The sequence below is a fragment of the Neodiprion fabricii genome, chromosome 2 (genome assembly GCF_021155785.1).
Source record: "Neodiprion fabricii isolate iyNeoFabr1 chromosome 2, iyNeoFabr1.1, whole genome shotgun sequence".
Lineage (NCBI taxonomy): Eukaryota > Metazoa > Arthropoda > Insecta > Hymenoptera > Diprionidae > Neodiprion > Neodiprion fabricii.
This window is the reverse complement of record NC_060240.1, coordinates 29,795,690-29,817,118: the sequence shown is the minus strand read 5'-3', so window position 1 is coordinate 29,817,118 and position 21,429 is coordinate 29,795,690. Positions and strand designations below refer to the sequence as shown.

Here is a 21,429-nt window from a genome sequence, read left to right as displayed (position 1 = left end):
TTGAGCTTTCAGCATCCAAAGTAGGAAAATGGTGCAAGACTTGCTGTAAGTTTGTTGCAAAGAGTTTTCACGTACAATACAAAGCAACGCGGAGAAATAAATTTACACAGAAAAAAATGGTTACATTATTTTATCGCAATTACCTTTGATGTGCATTATTTCCCCAGTCGAACACCTCGAAGTTCACTGCGTCGCTCAGAGATCCTTTTCCAGCAAATACACCGCACTGCACTCAACATTCACGGGTCTCCGATCGCATGGATTTAAAATACGAGAGTACAATTTTATAAAAATTTTATAACGTTAATAATCGTTGAAGAAATAAGTCGAGTGTATATTTATCAACTGTTCAAAAGTGTAAGACTCGCGAGCTGCGTGTGGTTATAACGAAATATTCGCGGTTGAGAGCAGACACCGTCAGCAACGTTGACGACGTTGGACTTATTACTGCAAGTAGAATTATACAAACACGATTTGGCCACTCACACTGACTTAACAAGGTTCGAAAGATCGGCTGAATCACTGGAAAGATCGGTAACTCGTTCAACGACTGCATAATCGCAGATACGAATAGATCAGAGCTTTTGCACCTGCCGAAACGCGTGTATATTGTTCCGGACGCGACGTAAGACTGACGAGGCTGCGTAAAGTGAGTTGTTATGATCGTCGTCAGGTACCAGTGAACGACTTTGTTTACACGAAGTAAGGACGTTCGAGGGTGTGTTTGGGAATGAATTGACTTACCTCCGGCATCGTTGAAGCCCAGCAAAACGTGACGCTGCGGGATGAATCGTATCACTGCACCTCTCGAAATCCGCGTGCAAAATCTCAAGCCTGACTTTCGACCGACGAGGCTGCGTAGCGTCGACGATTTCGTTGAGTAAACTTCGTTTCTAATGCGAAGTTGAGGGAGTTTGGATAGATGAATAGGTTTGGCTTCTTTGTCGCGATGTGAAGGCATGCCCGTAACGTGTTAATACGTACACCGTGGAAGGTATAAAAAGGGCTAGGGCGCGGCTGGAAATCGTTTTCGAGGTTTATATCTCGCTGTAAAAAAAAGCGTAAGGATCGAGGAATTAGGCGGAGAGTTTACGGCCTGTGTAAAACACAGCTTTTAGATGTAATTTAACTTTATAAAAGAGTTACCTCCGGCCGCGTTCCTCGCCGGCACGTCTGGTCGGGAAAAACGAGAAAAAAAATACTCTCTACATCTCCTATTAAATAGTTTTACAACAATGGAATTTCGCGTCCCCGTAAAGCCGGATATAGCTGTACGGGCATGGCCATAATGCAGGGCTTCGTCAAATAAAGGATTGACGTACGTATCCGTGTATAGTAGCCCGTCATAAAATTTTTTAACTATGTGGCTTGAGAACGATCAACAGGTTTTTCGATTTTTCATTTCCTTTCTCATTCAAAGTCTAAGTTATTCCAATTATCGACTTCCACACACATTAAGACATGCGAGTAAACCTGCGCCATTTACCTTTTAACCTCCAACTTTGGCGCAGAATACCCTCGTCGAATTCAATTTGTGAATGAATTTATCATTTTTTTTTTCTTGTATTTACTAGCGGATTAATTCCGCGAATAGTTGTTAAGTACATGTAGCAGTGAGAAAAAGTGTAGAATTATTCGCTGTAAGTAAGATGATCGAATGATTAAATATGTTTTCATTTTTGTATTTTTTCAGATTAATATATCAGTCTTATGTACAGAGGATAGTTAGGAAAATATTGTTGTCATTATAAGGCACTTGATGGTAATACAATTAATGAACGAAGACCAGCTATTGAGTCTCAGATTTCTACATATTTTATAGCATAGCTAAGCGAATTTATCATCAATTAATCATTAAATATATATTATTCAACCCATAGCAGCGGATAATATGTAATATTAGTCGGCTCGATGAATGCTGACGATACTTGAATATTATACATCGATTAAATACGGAGAAGCTGGAATAGGCGCTAGAATATGAAGCTAAGAATTTTATCAAATCGAAATACGATTTCCTGCTTAGAGGAAATAAAAAATGTAGCAATAATATTTTTTCTTCACCATATCTCTTACACTATTGTAATTTATTGACTATGCTTCGCGATGGGACCGACAAATTTCGGGCAGAACGATACACGACCGAAATTTATACACATTATACATAATAACCTAATTAATCACATAGAACATACATCACAACGATCAATAATTATTATGGCAAGACAAAATTATATGTATATATATATATGTGTGTGTGGGTATATATTTATACATACAAATTACAAATAAAAGATGTACATGTACGTAAAAACAGATCGATTATCTCCCCCCTCGCCTTCTCTTCCCACCTCATTTTCTCTCTCCTCGAAGTGTTCAGAACGGCCAAGTGTTATCAACGTATAATTTTCGGTGAATTATGCTTACCTGTGTGTGATTTAATCGTGACGTTAAACGCGAAATGAGACATGCGTATTAACAGTAAAATAACAGAGTCTATAAACGCTGATTAAACGATAGGAAATGACGCGACGAGGTTTCCTGAGAACGATCGGAAGAAGAATCGACATTATTCTTTCTTATTTTTATTCTCTATGTATTGATTTTTCTTTTTTCTTTCCTCTTTCGTCACTCTCTGAAACACGGGTCAGATGAACCTGGAGACCGAGATCGTCGTTCAACGACACGTGTTTACCGACATTTTGACGACGCACGTGTTGCACGTTACTTCGCAGCACCACTTGAACCTACAATGACAGTTGACCTTCTCCTTGACGACTTTCGTGTCGTAACCGCGACCGCAACAAAGAAGCTCGCAGCCCTCGACGCCGGGGCTCGTGGCGTTGCACTGCCTACCCTGAGTCCCGAGGGAGCCGGTCTTCCTGTTCGGCTTGCAAAAGTCCGGCGAGTCCTCGCTGTAAACGAGGTCGAAACGACCGGGAGGCTTGATCGTCGGACCCTCGGTTATAAAGCTGTGACCGTCGTTGCTCGGTATCACCTTTGCCGCCCCGTCGAACGAGTCCTTAAGACGATTGCCGACCTCGCGAAACGGGGGCATCTTCCTCCAGCAAGTACGAACGGTGCACGAACCCGAGAGACCGTGGCACTTGCACTCGGTGCGCATGAAATTTTTCACTGCCTGAGAAACGAGAGAATGTAGGCTGACTGTGAGATGACTTCGACCTGGGAAGGGGGGCTGGAGGGACGACGGAAGGACTCTCGATTTAGAGGTTCGGGAAGAGGTGTCGACGGCTTGAGAGAGATCGACTCACCAGACGACCGGCGTCGTTGTTGTGCAGCTTCACCAGCGTCTTGATGTCGCTGCGTTTCCGGTACGGCGCGTCCATGAAATCTCGGGACTTTTTGAAACCGAAATTCACGTTGTCCCCGCACCCGCCCCACTCCCATTCACCCTCCGCCAAAGGATTTTTGGTTCGATCGGGTGCTCGGCTTGCTGCTTTTCCACCGCGATTTCCTGCGCACAGGCGATCACCGTTAAACGAGACATACACGGTGTTTTTATTCAACTGTCTTTCCCGAAACAACGATCGAGTCCAAAGTCAAAGTGAAACGATTCACCAACGATACTATTTCAGATCTTACAGCCAGCCAGCAACGGTTGAACAGCGTCACAATTATCTCTAAGAATAAGCAGGTCTGATACAGATTCTTGAGTAATGAGTTTCCGATCGTATTTTAAACCCTGTTAATTTCCATCAAATTAAATGATACAAGTGTACGAACTAAGTCCGCGACTAAAACTTTCACGTTTGCTGCCTTGGTTGAAATTAATGTAGAAGCTTTACTCAATCCGTTTGCATGATTGGAATGACACAGGTGTCGAGAAGGTTAAAAAAGCTTAATTTGAAAGTGGCGAAACGATACTTACTCCTACCTTTGCTGATAGTTTTGTCACACGAGCACTCGACGAGGTGGCCCATGGTGCAGGCCCTGGTGACAGCGTGAGTGATCCCAGCAGCCGTGATGGCGTTTATGAATCCTGTCTCTCTCGTGTCTAACGTAGGATGGAGAAAAGAAATTAGATTGCACGTAAAAATAAAAGGATATGCAGTATAACGATAATGAGAAAGTAAAATACACTCGTGTAATAAATCAATGCGCGGTGATCGAAGCCAGGAATGATTAATTAAATACTGCAAGATGAATCTCTGAGATTCATATCACGAGATCGGGTATTATTGGGTGATGAGAGTGGGAACCGGATCAGAGATGCAAGGGCAGAGATGCGTTTAATATTGACGCGATGAATCGATGTGTATCGAGTGAATTAAATAAATAAACGCCGAAGGATTAAAAGATCAGATCGAATGGATCGAAAACAAATCGGATTACACATCATTAAACGGATAAGACAATTAGAGCTTGTGAGAGCCGATGAAGGGGATAAATTAATTGGTGCCCTCCGGGCTTGAGAAGGATCCGACCGTCCAGACCGGGTACCGATCGGCCAATCAACTCCTCTAACTGTATCGACCTGCAGCGGTAACAGATGGGAGTCAATCCCGTACCAACATGTAGTTTCAATTACCTATCGAAAAGTTTCCTCCTCTTAGCCACCGGCGCGGTATAAATTTCAAGCCCCGTAAAATCGTCGACCCGTGGGTTGCGAATTGAGTTAATTTCGCCGTGACGTTTTCGCGTTTAGAAACCATGCGCGTCACTGTGAGTTACACGTTATACGAGACGAGGTGAGACGATATCTGGGGGGGATAAAGATCGCGGAGGAAGTTGCAGGGTCTAAAGACGTCGCGTCGGGTGGCTACAACGTTTATGTACTTCACGGTGGCTTTTTACAACGAACACGTGCCGATGTAGGCCATGTCTGAATAACACTAATTACGGCAAGCAGTTTGTTGTGAATTACCATACGCCGATCTCCTAGGCTCCGTTTGAGCGAGATCTGGTTTTATTGGGCCGTACTGGAGCGGTACAAGGCGTAATTTAATGTCTATCTTACTCTAATATCTTTCCGCGCAACAAGGCATCTGACGCGTCGTGATAAACCGCGTGCGTAATAACCCTCGATTAACCGGCCTCTCTCGAGGCGATTCCTCGACTTCTGCTCCGTACACTGGAGGCAGACGGCAGCGTGCAACAGAGGCGAGAGAGAAAGATGAACCGAGACGGCTGCGGACGGTAATGAGATTAATCTCACAATTTTCTTCGCGAGGATATACCCGGCAGATCCGAGAATTTGTTCCCGGGTACGAAAGCCCTTACCGAGTAGTACGAACGAGGAGTGCACGAGGGCGAGGAATGCAAAGACAGTCTCGGGGGTAATCACGCGGACGTTAAACAACCGGATTTAATTGCAGCGCCAAGTCACTCGTGAGATGAGACGTTGGCACGAAAAGAGAAGAAGAGAATGATCGGCGGTTATACGACGTTCAAAATAAACGACCGATTGAAAATATTCGGGATAAGCCCGATACTCCGAGGTACTTGACACCATGGCGCCGTATACATATACCCAAGGATATACAAAGGGTTCCGGTATCTTCGTACACAGGCGTAGCCGTGGCGCGATCCAGGACGACCAGGATCCAGGGCTTGGCACTCCGACCTGCAAGTAGAATGCCACTCGAGTACATCGCTTTTGCGACAGACGAGACGCGCGACGCTCTTCCAAGGCTCGGTTATGTCGCACTATCGTCGTATATCGGCAGGTCGTACGAATGAATATCGTTCACTCGGTATACGAGTTCCTTACACAATCCGAAACAATTCAAACGGAAGGTCGCTTGGGAGCTCTCGCACGGTCCTCGCTCTCACAGTGGCCAACCGATGCGAGCCCAAATCCAGACCCGAGCCCGATCCTTCGTTCGTTCTTTCGTTTGCCCGCCGTGTCCAACCATGGGTGCACTGGGTGGGACCCGGAGCGTATTGGATTTCACCTGTCACGTTACCACTCCATCATTAGCGCACAATGCGTCAAGCTCTGTACCCTTTCAGTGAGCGCACTAGATTACACAGTTTTACCCTTACCGTGGTACGGACGAGCATCCGGGCTTTGCAAATCGGATGCCGATTACCAAAATCTTGAGCCCGGTACCGGGCTGGGTGTGTAAGTAACGATCACGAAGGAGTTCTTTCTCTTTTACCCTCTCCGTTTGCTTTTTTCTGGTTTTTGTTTCGTCGTTTCTTTTCTCTACATCTCCCTCTCTCTCTCTCTCTCTCTCTTTCTCCCTCTTTATCCGTCTCGCTCTCGCTCTCCTTCCATCTCGCTCCGCGCTCCTTCCCTGAGCCACGATATCTCCGTGCGATCGATGGAATTAACTCATACAAGGTGGAATGTTTCTCCAATTACGGTATCCACCTTGTGTCTGCAGGAAAGACGACTGCAGGCCCGTCTCACGTATAAATCTCCCCGAAAGATCCATCGTCACGGTAGTCGTGGTACAGGAGCTGATTCGAGTTTGCGTCACTCTTCGAACGGCCGCAATACATCAGCGGAATGGCTCTCCGAGTCTCGGGACCGGACATTACGAATCCACGAAACACACGCGTCTGGCCTACGGATACGCGTAGGTACCAGGTCTAGAAACGACGACGATGACATGACGCGATCCGATGTTCCTGAATTGCGGAGTTCTGCGTGGACGCAATAAGCCGAGGCTAAGTCACGTGGAAGTTGGTCGAGGGAGGTGAGGCGGGGTTAAGGGCTGGCGGGGAAGGGGTTATACACGTTAAGCACGGTTCACCGTGGTTCCCATGGATTCCAGCCGGGTATCTTTAGCACGAATCGACGGAGCGACGTAGCGACTGGACCTTGGCTGCCACCGCCCGCGTATCTTCTGATGCATCAACTCACCTTTCAGTGTGTATTTAAGCGATACGATACTCTTATATACGAGTTGATCTGATATGGAAAGCGAAAGGTCCGAAGGGAAGGCAGGCAGTAGAGAAGACGGCAGCACCATCATCAGCAGCTCCTTAGATCCAACCGTGACGGAAGCGTCGTTTCGCCTCCGGAGAAAGACGAGCCGAGCCGGCTCCGCTACCTTCTCCATTATTCCGCGATACACGCACTTTTCTGCCCTTCTCGTCCGCGCTCCTTTCATCTTCCAACGACGAAAAAGCACCGAGTTCCCTCAGTCACCTCGCTCTGGATCGGCGTAACATACGTACTCCGAATGCAAAATAGACCGTCCCGATCCCAGCCAGTGCGATCCTCTGCACTCGTATTCGTGCGGCGTGCGGGCTTACGGCTCAAGCTGCCGGCGGACCGCGAAGAAGATGATCACGATGCGTCAGGTTAACCGAGGATCGAGTCCCGCGCGTGTATCTGTTACGTGAACATTATCGGTGGCTTTGAATCACTTCGGATCAATTAGACAGGCGAGGATCGTTATCGCGGCAGTGCAGGTTGCAGCCAGGTGCGTCGGATACTTCGAGCCAATTATCAACATTCTACCAGATTCGCGTACCTACGCACCAGAGGGTAATACTTATTTCCGAATCCCCCTCCCCCGTGGCTTCTTTAGCTCGAGACTTTGGCGTCTTCACCTTGGAATTACGATCGAATAAGGAACGAGGTTTAATACCAGCGAGCGTTGCCTCTACGGTGGAGAATTATACGACGTTCACGCATGATGGCATTGCGCACCGCGGCAGGTTGCAACGGTGCAGCGGCCGGAGGGTGCAGGGGACGTTCACGATCGAGTGATTTATGGAGGGAGTCAGGAAAGCACTCGCATTCGTTAATCTCTGGCCAATTAATCGATCACCGATTACGCAATAGCCATGCTTACTTAGACCATATAGTTAAACGTCTGTAAGCTGCGGTCTTGCGGATTTACCGCCGCTGACGTAAATGGTATTGAGCGCGCTGCGTGCCGCGGCGGCAATACGTTTCGAGAGCCTAGATTTATCGGACACCATAGCGTAGCTAACTTCTTGCCGATAGATTATTATACAGCGAGGATGTCCTCATCGATTGACCGAGTGATGCATAATTTTGCTCGCGGTGAAAGGAGCTGAGGAGAGAAAGCGAGAAAGTGATTTTTCTCCGCGGCGTGTGTTTCGTTTCACGTTGTCTCCGCCTCTGTTGGGGGAAATTAAAAAGCAAGCGATTGTGGTTTATTTGACAATGAGATCGAGCGGCCGGACCTTTCTTCGCGTGGTTATCTCTTATCTGGCGACATAAAGCGCGCGAATCGTTCGATGGGAATACATTCAACGAAAGCTAAACGAGAGAATAGCGAGCGAAGAGGCTATTTCTGTACGATCCGAGTCGCGGCCTCACCGACCATTTCCAATAAATACTAACTGGACGCATGAATACCTCCGCGATGAGAATGACCGAGTGATAAAAATCCCGCAGGCAGCAATGACCAAGTGTGGCTTGTTCCCGATTTTTTTCACTCTCTTGTTTTCTCCTCCCCGACCTGTTAATACACTTTATTTTCCACCCTCCCCATCGCCCCTCTTCGAATACCCAGCAATTTTTATGCATCCGGCAATGATTCGCGGATCGCGATGGAATTTCTCATCCGGGTAAGACCCGCAGCCGTCTCCATCGCGAACGAGCGAAGAGAGACGCGAGCACCGCGGCGGTGCGGCCGCAGGAATACCTCGGTAATTACTGCTGAGATGGAATTGTGAATGTTCGCAATTCTAAGCATTCTGTCGTCATTTTTCAAGCGGAAAGCACTGCTCAGGATTCTTTCCCCATTCTGCAGGAACCGCGATTCGCCGCTGCACGCGCCCCGTGCACGAGATAATCGCGTATAGATCAAGCTCGTCGTCGCTCCGCAACTGAAACGAAGATATGAAAAATAGCCGCGTTTTCCGCGGGGTCATTTTGAGGAGGATTGTACCCCCGGTGATCCGCGCGGCGTGGAATGCTCCCGGGCAAAAGATCGGGGGTGAGTAACATCGGAGATACATTGCCGGTACATCGCCGTGTACCTTGGAACCACAAAGGATTGACAACAGCAAACAGTTTAGTGTCCCTTACGTTTATTGTACCGGGGCTACCGTACTTTAACTTAACTTTTACTGCACCGAAGGCGGTGGACAGATCTGTTACTCTTCGGCGTTGAGTCCGGTCTGGGAACGCTGACATTTGAATGCATCGCCCCGACAGATCCAAGGAGGCGCCCTCCTCGCCCACCCCCGCAACTCACCGTCGCCCGACTCGAGCCCAAGGAGAGGTTCGTTCCCCGCGACGCAGTTCGGCTCCGGCGACGGGCGCTTCTTAAGAGAGCGCAGCTTCCTCCCGGCGGAATGAAAACCAAGGATTTTCGGTGCCCGGGAGGTAATTGCGCCGTGCGGTATGAGGGAATTTGATTTTCTCCGCGTAAGGACGCGGAACGGGGATCGCTGGCCGACCTGAAATTACTGCACTTATATGTAAACAGGGGACATAAGCCGATATCTAAGGACATAAAAATTGAAGTTTAAACGTAATAAATGCCGGTGGCGGAACCCGGTGGTCCTTGCAAATTACCGACAAGGACCCACGTATTCTTTCACATCCATTCGAACGTATCTCTAATAAGGGGGACAAATTAAGCCAAGTCCCTCGTAACCAGAGGCTCTGACATTATTTCGCAGTAAACCTTGCCGAGAGAACATCGTTAGCGGAGAGACCGAGGAGCTGATAGACCCGGAGACCTTGCCGGGTTCGGAATACTTTTTAAAAGTATAGGTACCAAGATACAGGTGGAGATATAACGCGGCCCGAAATAAAACTAAAGATCCACCGAGCGGCGCGTGGTTAAACCCCAGCTGCGGCGGAAATTTCCAACGGTTAACGAATCAACGGATTAATTAACAAATGAACTCAACAACCCCCGACGTAATTCTCCGCATAATATTTTTATGCAGTACATCGTTGGCACGGCTTTCACAGTTATCCGCTAAGCATTTTACCCTCCACGTAGGTACCTTTTATCGTAAGCGTGCACTAATATTCACCGTTTGAGAAAAGGGTCGTCTGTTATCGAAATCACGCGGCTATCGGACGAGGCTCCGAGATAATACTTTCAATGGAATTTATAAGCCGTATAAATTCCGCTCCGTACGCCTTATCCTGAGGCCGATGGCACAACGTCGGCTCTTCGTTGCATCTGATAGAACTGCTGCGCCAGGTGACGTGTGGTAATAAGAACTTATGGCCGGACGCGAACCCGGCAACCGTTAGCGAACCCGTGCTAAGTGTTTTCCCTCCACGGGTGTTAACTAATACGTTTGTATGCATTCACGGCGCAACCCGCAGCTCGCTGCAGCCGACGATCACGAAGACGACTCAACGCGAACGACAAACAGATATTAACGCTCATCTCATCGACCGCCGTACAATAATCCTATGCATATATTTTTCGCACGAATACCCTGCTTGTGACATGGGATCGTTCGCAATTTAAGGGGCAGTGTTTTCGATTCGTTAGCAGTTGTGAAGAAGAAGAAGAAGAAAAAAAACTACAAGGGGTAAAATCATTTTTCGATTTGAAGCTATCGGAGGACCGGGAATTCGCCGAATGACGTACGACGTGGGAATAAATCTTGGAACAAATAATAGCACTGAACGTTGGGCGAAATAAGGATTAAAAGGAGTGAGCAGGGACCGGGAAGGAAAAAGAAAATAATAATAGTGACGATGGAATTAACCCTAACAAATTCATAAAACGTGATTTCATCCTATATAGGATGCATTCAGAAGTTTGAAACATATGCACCGTGCACGGCTGAAAAAGGTCTACCCTAACTCAGGAGCAGAACCTCGATTAGTCCTTATCTGAGGATTAAGAGGGAAGCGGAATAAATTTTAATTTAGACTCGGAATTCCTACCAATTCTCTGGATAACTTTTAGGGGACGAGTGAGAGTGGGCGAGGAAGAGGGAAAGGGGCGAGGTTGGGTTGATTCCGGCTCATCAGGCTCAACATCTAAATCTCGGATCGCGTGTACCTATCAGATATCCCTTTCCTTTTAGTACCACCTGACAGATTGACATTGTCCGTCAGATATTAGTGGCAATGTGTTCCCCTAATTAAAGCCCTTAAGATACCCGCTATTCGTGATCAGATATCACGGCTAAATAATCGACCGAATACGTACGCGTGGACAGGGATATAATTATTATCCTTCAAACAAACCGAATCCCGGTTACACCGTGTAATGTATTACCGGCAATCGGAGCTCCGAATCTCGTTCCTTCGATCAACTTTCGTTACGAATAACACGAAACTAATTTTTTTACTCATCTTTCGCTGTTGTACTGCACTGACGGAGGTAATTGCGACTGAGAAAAGTCGAATACGGTAGCTCGAGGTCCGGGTCGCAGTCGTCGTGACTGGCTGTCAACATTATGACCAATTTCGAGTCACCCTAGGGGCGTTCGCGTTAAAATACGACCCTCGGTGGGGTGGCATTGGTCTGCTGACGATTCGGGAGCTAAGGGTCACTACGCGAACCTTTGTGAAGACCATCCTCCACCTGGCCACGGGTCGAGCTTGCGTCGCCCCTGCGACACCTCATAAACGAGACAATACGGCAGATTACGCGTCATTGGAAAGCCATAATTTTACGCCGGGCCTGACGGAGGGAAAAAAAGTTTTTCTTTTCAACGGGAAGATACCATACGCGATTGAAAGGTCAGTGCAAAACAAGTCTCTGTTAAATTTTGACCAAGCGACATGCCTGTTGATGAATTTTTTTCAACGTTTGCTGAAAAATGTAAATCGAACATCCAACATTTCTTCCCCTGCAAATTATCAGACGAAAGCAATGCCGTTTTACGCCGTGTCCCTTTTTTCACCAGATCACGAAGACATCTGTCCAGTCAACAGGGGGTGCTCGGTACCGGGTGTCATATATTTTACGAAGGACTTCCCACGGGGAGCTGTCAACAAGGTAACAAGTTGCACTGCAGGTAGGTATGCATTTCGAACTTGAAAAATAAAATACGAGAGCTCCGCATACGGCTACGGAAGAGCCAGCAATGAAGATTTACCGAAGATCGGATTACCCGACGATCGAAGGCACCGATTAATTATTAATTGATTCCTTGTCCGATCTCGATTACCCAAATTTTTCTACCGGCTGAAAAGAATTCCAAACCTAACTGTAGTCGTTACATGACATAGTAGGTAGTGGGACTTTTCTTATTTCAGCCAGAATCGAGGTTGCCGTAAAGGAGCCTTTAAAAATTGACAGAGACAGCTATAGATTAAGCTTTATCTGAAGTAAAAAACTTGAGGTAGAAATTCCGACAAAATTTAGGTGGATCCCCCCCTCATTTTCCCTCTCTCTCTCTCTCTCTCACACTGTTTCGTTCAGTTTCCTTTCCTTTCTTTTTCCCTTTCGGGTCTTGACGCCTATCTCAATTCCCTATTGACGTTTATTTATCTGGCTGCGTTTAATTTTTATGGGCCCGATCCACCGATAGGGTCAGGTAGCTCCCGCTGTGTGGTCCTCCGCTGATCCGACCTCTCCGCACGCAGCATCCCCTAATTGAGGGGCTGCGTGTACCGATAAGGTGAACATGGGCGTTAAACCCCAAGTGCTACCTACGAACTTCTGCCGGAGGATCACGCCGAGCCTCGAGGGACCCTTTAGTCTTTTCCGGAACAATCCTGGTCGATTTTATGGCTGATCGGTGCGGATTACCTACCAGCGCGACGACACGCCGCTCCTTTTTTCTTCGTCGTTCTCTTTTTCTCTCTGTATCTCTTTTTTCCGTTGCCTTTTCCTTCTTCTTTTTTATCTTTTTGTTTTGTTTTTTTTGAAGCAAGAACAGAACGAGAAAGAAGATATCGAATATCAATGTCACTTTGATCGTCTCGAAAATTTGTGGAACCGTGAACTTCGCGACGCATAGAGGGAGAGAAAGAAATGTGTGTGTCTGTGTGTGTGCGTGTGTGTGTGTCCCCTAAGATTCCTAGGATTTTTTTAAAAACTATCTCTTTCGCAGCTTACCTCGAAGTAAAATTTTCCTGAGGGAACGCCTGACCGTCGTGCAGTTCCACCTTCTGTTTCTGAACTGATGCTGACATTCCCTGGTGCCAACTTGAACCCCCTTCACAATTTCTTTCAGCAGCGCTGGCTCCTTCCGACAAATGTCGGCCAGCTTGCCCTTCAGTCTTCGCGTTTTTTTACACACCAGCATCGGGTCCATTACGACCTGACTTCCAGCGACCCTGAAAATGAAATTGAACCAATCGTAAGGAATGTTTTCGGAAGAAAATTAACGTCAAGCTATGTTCTGGGTGAAATGCTACTTTCTTGAGTCTGTACATATCTCCCACGTTCACCTTGGCTTGAACTTTCCAAGGGCAAAGAAAACAGGGCGACCCTTGAGCTACCGCGAGAACGTAACTCAGTTGAAAATAATTTAGGGAAGCCACAAATCTGGCGAGCGACATGTAGCAGCATTTGCGACTAGGCGTCGTCGCGTATTTAGGCGAGGTCGTATCTCAGGGAAATGAAAAGTAAAAGAAGCCTGAGGGACAGGCGGATCAAGAGAAGGAGAACGGATGAGAAAGAGAGATTAAGCGGTCGCCAAATATCCGCAAGATGTTGTGTCTCTGTACTACCAGGGGAGAAACTGTCTGATCCAACGTTGTGATTTATATATTCGCTCGCCGCAAACTTGTTACTTTTTCGCCCACACAACTACGAAATACACAGCACGGGGTAAAATGTCGGAAACCACAGCGTTCGATGCTCGAAATTCGTTGACAGAAAAAAAAGCATACAACGAAATGAAAAAATAAAAATTCATCAAAGTACCAGAAGTAAAAAATAAGTGACATGATCGTGAAAATTTTCGTTCATCCAATTTTTAAGGATTCCCAGATACCTCGATACATATTGAAGAAAAACTGACTGTTTGAAATTGGGGGGAAATGTTCCAGTGGATAATTAAATTCAATAGTTATTTGACAGAGCGAAGAGCGTATAAAGTTGGACGAAATCATGGGGGGAGGAGAAAAAGTACGGAAAATATATATATATATATATATATGTATGACCGAATATACAAACTCCGTGGTGAGTGATCAAAATTAGGCGTAATAAAATCTGTTTGTATATGTACTGAACTGGTGTTGCCACAGTTTGAGTGCTGACTGACGTCGTCAGCCTTGCACATCCGCGAAGCGGTTACTGAAATATAATTTAATGGTTTGTAGATTCGAATATTTATTTATTTTCTCTAATCGCACTCGCCTCACTTATACACCGGTGATAAGCGTAACCCAATTTTATCCTATATCTTGGAGATGATGAAGAGATGAAAAATACATTTTACAAAAATCCAAGAGCAAGCCTTACCAATGGTAAAATGAAATAAATTATCATTGTTGTTATTATTATTATTATTCTCCTCCTTTCCAGTATTTTTTCCTCGTCAAGGTCCCGGTTAAAAATTTGAAATAACAAATGAAAACCGAAAAGTGAGAGGAAAAAAATTAAATCGTCGGGTGGATTGAATTGTACTTTATACGATTGAGTTGAATGATTTATCACGTCAATTGACGATGGGTGATTACGAAACAAGGCAAAGTGTTTGAAGAAGTATAAGTCTCTTTCTGTTCCTCTCTCTCTCGCTCTCTCTCTCTCTTTTTCTCTCGCTATCTCGCTCTCTCCCGTTACGAGCTAGGAATGCATCAGCGCCACTCACAGTTTCCGAGAACATGTAACGACTGACATAACAGTCACGTTTGCGTTAAAGTTACGGGCACCAGTGTATATTATGTTAAGCTGTTGGCAGAGAGTAGGGTGAGCCGAGTTGGTGCACGTATTTCACGACTGTTTGCCTCGGAGGAGTTGGCCCTCGCATAGGCAACCCTCTCGTGATCAAATAAACCTAAGAAGCCACCGATACAATGCACGAGATCATAAAATTATGAAATTACGACGTCCTCGTAAACACAAAGCGAAATATGGCTGCTAATTCTATTCAACGCGTGTAGTACTGCAACACCGTCACGCTATCGCGCCGGTCCACCTCTATACCTTCGCGTACGATCTACACGAGCGAACGATTCGATATATTCCGTGCCGATCGCGAAACCGGAATAAACGTTACTCGGCAATAAAAATACGTCCAATAATAAAACGAAATGCAGATAAATTTTTTTTCAATCATCTCGAATCATCTCATCCCACTCAACGCGAACCTGTCGCTGAGAATCGTGGGCAAGACTCACGAAGAAGATTCTCTCTACAGCTCTCCCTTTCTCTACGGTCTGACTTAGGATCAGATTTATCACGTCATTAGACGCACGGCATTCTTTTCGAGGCGTAGAGCTCCACGCTGTCTGGCGAAGAAGCTCTTCTCCTCAGGAACTGGACCTGTTATCCACCGTCACGGTTCGAGCTGCACACGTACGAACGAAGTTCACCGTCCGTACCCGAATGCGAAAATCCGCGAGGATTGCAGGATAGAAAAAGGAAAAGGCATCGCCGGGTATTATTCTTCTCGAGAAAGTCGCTTCGAATATGCCAGGAACAAGGCGTTCCTATCCTCGGCAGTGGTGCGGGAGACGTTTCAACTCGTGTGTATAAAAATCCAAAAAGGAATGGGACACGCGTTGAACACGCGAGGGGAATCTTAGCGACCAAGTCCAGGACCCTGCGGGAGTAGGACATCTCCGAGGAAACAAGTCGCGAGAATGTTGTCGATGTGGGAGGAAATTTTTCAACGATCGTGTTACGCCTCGGCGTTCCTCGGTGTCCCCGAGGACCTCTGGAGAAGCGGAATCGTAAGGGGGTAAGAATCGCGGCTGCGCCGGTTAATTTCCCTGGTAAGCAGAGTGACTCGTCAGTCGGCCCCTGCGCCGATTGCGATATTTCCACTTCGATCCTGTCACAATAGGAGACCAGCCGAGGCTGTCGAGCGAGCCAGCAATGACACGCGTATCAGCTACCAGGACGGGATAAGGAATCGAGAGCGCTGGAACAAACCGCGGGTTTAACCGGGTGTGTAACAGGCGGTCGGGCCGAGGCGTACCTCGTGCTTGATTTACAGGGCCCCCCGTAGGTCCCCGTGGGTCCTGCGGGTCCGCGGGCCCCCGCGGGGGCCTGGAACCGAGCGGAGCAGACCGAGTCACCATAGGTGGATTTGTTACGGACGCGGCAGAGCAATGGGAGCGTGCTAATGCGGCTTAATGTTTTTTCGAACTACCCCTGCGTGCCGCCGCGGTCGCGGTGCGTCGCTTCTTTTTGGTAACGCGAGTAGACCGAAGTGAGGCCCGAAGCTTAGGGAGTTCCTTGCCCTCTTTACCGCCACTTTCGTAGCTTCGTTGCAATTAGCAGCCACTTTGTACCGAGTCGGTGACTGCGGCCGGTGCGCCATCCATGCGCGTATTAATCGTATGCCTAGTGAAAAGCTTCGAGCAGCTGTGGGATCAGAGAAACCGATCTGAAATCTAGCCTGAGATTAATGGGACTCGTTGACCACGGGGTCTTCAGCCGGCGGGCGTTCCTTCCTGGGTTATATTCGTCCAGAAATGCGGGAGTGATCAAGGTGCGTGTAGCTACGCCCGCACCTATATTTAATACGCGAAGAAGAGACCGTCGACGGACGTACCTCGCTGCTGCGGCGCCGCGTGCTCGAGTCAGAAGCGCGATTATACCTGCCTAGCCAAGTACTCGTACACCTACGTATCCCTGTTTGCGTTGGCACACAAACAATGTTTGCCCGATCATCATTCGTCGCGGGGATTATCGTAGCTACTTTCGGGCGGAACCACTCGAGCCGTGCTCGAAAAGAGCCCCCCTCACGAGCCCGTGGAATGAAAATTCCTCGATATCTGCGCGGGGGAAAGAAGGACGATAACGATCGACCGGACGATGAAGAGTGAAACCACCGAGCGTCGATCGGCGTGCCGTGCGCGTGTCGATCCGCCGGTGGATCAAGAGCTCGGCGACACTCCGAGCGAGCCGAAGTGGCTAGGATTACTCGGGGCCCGGGGGGTATCAGGTATTCAGGTGAGCAAACAAGCGGCGTCGATTCCCGCGGGAGGTGGGAGGAGGACCTCCACTCCTCGCGGACCATACCAACCAGGGCGGACTCGGAAGGCGACCCGGATCGTCCGGGACTCGGTGGACTGCCCACCGTGGCTCATTGGTTAACTTCACGATGGTGCCCCACCGAGCAATCTCGGTATATCGCCTCCGGTAACCACGGCCAGGATTTGTTATCGCGTCCGCGGGGCCCGAAAGAACCGGCGCAAAGCTACGCGGCTCAACGCGGTTTTACCGTAGGACGATGGTCTTTGGACAAGGGAATCTGAACCACGCCCGAACCAATAGCGAGCATCGTTCGTCTCCCCAAGGACGTCTTATCGCTGAGTAGTCGGTAGTTTGCCTTCGACGCGGGGAAAAACGCTGACCCGAACTAGCAGGGGGACTTTTTCTCCTCTTCAATCTGAATACGCCCGACAATTTCAGCTCGTGTGTGTATAAGTAGGTATCTCGTTCGGTTATACGGAATTCCAGCTTGCGATCAGCCAGTAGCCGTGGCGTAGTCGATGACCGTTGGGCTCTCTCTCTCTCTCTCTCTCTCACTGTTTCTCTCCCGTCTCCGCTACGGGAGCGGTCGGCGTGTGTCGGGGGAACAAATTATACGCGATGCCGGAGATTTACGGGACACTTGGTGACGCGACGGAGAGACCATTGTCCGCCCTCCTTCTCTGTCTCTCTTTTGCTCCTATTGCTCTTGCCACGGAGAGACGGAGGTGCGGCGATTCGCGAAAAAACGAGAGAATGCCAGCCGAGGAAAAGAATCCGGTCCAGAGGTAATCGCCAACTATCCTCCGCTGATCCGACCATACGCTCATCCTCCGCGTCCAGAAACGCGAAGGAGAACGCGGCCAGGACCGAATTGAAAATTACCAACCACAAAGGACTTCTTATGTACCCTTAAATTAGACTCGAAGCTCGAATTCTTCTTTCCTTAAATCCGAAATCGGGTCAAAATATTCGTCATCCTTTGATAACACGAACGCAGTTTGGATTCCGTGCGGCAATACCAAAGATGTGGATACAGATTTGACTCTATATTTCATGATCCGTTTTTTACTCGTACCTTTCGTTGACAGTCATTGTTGTTGTTTTATTCGTGAATTTTCGAGATTCTCGCGGGAACTTGTCTCGTGACAGGCGCGATAAGAACCCTGATGTTATCTGACTCCAAATATTGACAAACTTAACGGGAGCAGAGAGCCCTGACGAGCAAGAGCTGACTCTTTTATTTACGACAAAGATAGGAGGCTGACGCTTCTCGCGGCCGAGTCTTATGCAGTTTTGCAAGGTTCTCGGTGATCGTACCTGCAACGTGTAACTCGCCAGCAAAGAATCGATTAAAACGTGACGAGGAATTGTTTGTTATGTTACCAATGAAATTTGGTGGACGCGCAATTTGAGTCAAAGTCATTTTCTCACACCTAGGCCTGTTTACGAAGGCGAGAAGGGCGGAGAGAGCAGAACGCAACAAACTTAAGCCTATATGCATTACAGATGACTTCTGTTTGTTTTCACCCTCTCTTTATGGCTATCATGTGTTACCAGGCCCATGCAACGCCACTTGACTCTTTTACTTTTACTTTTTTAAGCCTCAAGTTCCACTATTGCTCAACCATTCACCGCACTAATTTACTTCCGTTTGTGTCCACTGTTAAGTGAGTTTGAGCCATCGCTTACGGTCACGCTTTTAAGAGAACTCGTTCACGTCGCTAAAAGTAGAAAAAATGTGAGCGAAGATCGTTCGCATTGTGCTCCAAAAAAGGATTGATAGTACAAGATCTATGCAAATTACCATATGTCCATGGTCTGAATACTGTCTTCATTGGTCCGAATTATTAAGCAGAAATCGAAACTCTTCGCGAATAACTATGAATCCACTTTGATTCACTGTCCACGGTACAGGGTTTATTATTTTTTGCAAGCACGCGATTTTATAGTTGCGATTTACAAAACATGGCTCCGCCTTGATCCAACAAAGAGTGGGGAAAAAATTTCAGTAATAGAATCGAGAGATTTCAGGACAGAGCGCAAGCCATTAGTCTCATCCGGACTGACAGCTTTATTTACGAAGAGATGTTATCGATATATACGGTCCAGCGTAGCCTAGGTTATGCTCCGAATCCCATGAATTCCGAGTTTTGAAGTTTCGAAAAGGTCTTATTCGCAAAACAGAAATGAAAACAACAAATCGGTAATGAACGGATTTTTCGCTATTTCTTTATACCGAAAATATCCTCACACGCTTTTAGTGGATCGAGCAAGCTTAGCACTTAGAAAAAAAATTATACGGGAAAGAGGGTTCGAGCTTCTAGATGTTTAATAAACGTTAAAATCAGGATGAGGGACTCACCAAAGAGATCCGGTGATCGGAGTAACGAGTAACAGGCAAATCGCCACCAGGACGGTACGCATCTCCATTCCCTGAGATAGACTCGGAGATCTTCTCCGAGGCAAAAAATCCCTCACCGAATAACGCGTTTCTCCTAATTCACCTCGATTCTATAACAGCATCGGCATCTACCTGCGTTGACTTTTCGCTCTTCGTGTTTTTTATTTGTATATTCGCTTGTATCGCTAGTCACTCCGCATCCCCAATCGAATCGATGATTCCAGCTCTTTTGCAAGTTTGTAAAATATTTACACGTTTTTGAAAAATCGTCGCGCACTTCGGCACAGGATTATCGGTAGAAAGGTCCCTCAAGCTGTGTCGATAACCGGCAACCCATATCGATGTACCTCCGTCATTCTTTTATCGTTGATTCACTTTATCTTCATTTTGACGAACATCACTCAAAGTTTATACTCCTCTGCAAGGTCCGTTTTTTAATACGCAGTGAAGAAGGGAGATGGAGGGACAGCTGAGAAGGAGGAACGAGGACAAATTGACGAAGCACTCTGTTGGAACTCCGAGAACGGCGAGTCAGCGGAAGGCGGTAGGGACGATTTGATTCGATCGCGAAGTTTTTGAGGCTAGTTTGAATGCGACGGTAAAGCCGTTGCGTTAAAAAACTGGAAAACTTGACACGCGAAGCGGCCTGCAGAACTGTGTCACCCGGATCTTTCGGTCTTCCGTTACCCCCACTATGAAACCCACCATAGAATCCCCACCACTTTGATGAAATCGGCTCGAGCTACCTCAGCTGCCGATCGGAACTTCCAGGTCCGGAATCAACTACCCCTGGAGCAGGTGGATCTTCGCCGGTGTGACAGGTAGGTACTCTCCTCGACGATCAATCGATCGCCTCGTCGCCGGTTCCAGGTGGATAATCCATGAAGGGATGAGGATCACCACGAGGATGCGTCGCGGACGAACCGAGTGCGAAGGTAACGTGCGGTTGCCCAATCTCGGAGATTACTTTAAATGCCGCGAAGATGTATCGAAAGGTAAGAGTATGGGAAAGGACCGGCAGAAGTAAGCGGCTGATTCTTGCTGAGCAACGGTCCACCTTAAGACTGCGGCGAGGCAGGTGAGCGCCACGTCGCGGCAAAAGACCGCACCAAGCCCCTCTTATGGTCCACGAGAGTCGGCGGGATGCTGTGAACGCGGAGAAGAGGCCGCGAGACCGCGAGCCCAGGAGGCACCGTTCGCGGGTCTCGTAACAGCTTCGCGGCTAGACGCGGAGACGAGAGAAACGACCGGGCTCTAGTCTCTTGCGACTACGATAACGGCTCTGGGCATGCGCCGATCCTCCACGATGTACACTCGTACGATTATCGTATTTCGCCTCTTCGCAACCTCGAGTTGCCTTTCGGTCCGGAGGAACGACGCGCCGAGGTCCTAAGCGTGATCCAGCGGAAGCAGTGCACCGGGTATGCCGCGGGACTTGATTATCCTTCCACCTCCGGGGTGCTGGCAGGTTGGACGAATTACTCACGTGTGTCATGCTTGAGCAGCGTGTCACGAAGCGTCGAAACGCGGTCGAGGTACGAATGAGCGGGGAAGGGTGGGCCGCGCCTCTTATCTAAACTGCCATACCACCTTCATCTTATCCAGTTCGGCTCGGAGGCTTTGGTATTTTGTAACGGAGACGTTTCCCCGCATCCTGGGAAGCTGTGAACTCTTCAGGATCCCTAAAACTGAAAATCACTTTCGGACTCAGTTGTAACACTTTTCACATTCTCGACTAATATACCTGTGCTGCCGGAGATTCTAATTTCAACCCACTCGATCTTTAAAACATACGCAGACGTTTGGTCAGCACTCTGATTCGTTGAGAAAGTTGCGATAAGAAGAACGTATACAAAGGAACAACGATATTTTTACGCAAAAAATAAACCCAACGATAAAGTTTTCAGTAAGGAAACTCTTCTTTTCTTATCGCATAGTTTCTCCTTTTACACCGACGTTTCAAGGACGTTACCCGCTGTCAATTGGGCTGCAACGCAGCCGTGATCATCACTCGATAGTGTCTCGTTACAGTCAGTACAATTG

The 21,429-nt window shown here is 47.7% G+C and overlaps 1 protein-coding gene across 2 annotated transcripts; it reads right to left on the bottom strand.

Annotated features, from left to right (window-relative positions):
• Window positions 1–1,666: 1,666 nt before the first annotated feature.
• Window positions 1,667–20,432, bottom strand: LOC124176512 (protein Wnt-6-like). Of its 2 annotated transcripts, none has more exons than XM_046557898.1 (5): window positions 19,348–20,432; window positions 12,945–13,165; window positions 3,890–4,015; window positions 3,273–3,475; window positions 1,667–3,139 (listed from the first exon to the last, which is right to left on the bottom strand). In XM_046557898.1, the coding sequence occupies exons 1-5, from the start codon at window positions 19,413–19,415 to the stop codon at window positions 2,678–2,680; spliced, it is 1,080 nt and encodes a 359-aa protein (XP_046413854.1). In that variant the 5' UTR covers window positions 19,416–20,432; the 3' UTR covers window positions 1,667–2,677. The 2 variants fall into 2 exon arrangements, with proteins under 2 accessions (XP_046413854.1, XP_046413855.1); XM_046557899.1 differs by having other exon boundaries at window positions 3,896–4,015.
• Between the last annotated feature and the right edge of the window lie 997 nt (window positions 20,433–21,429).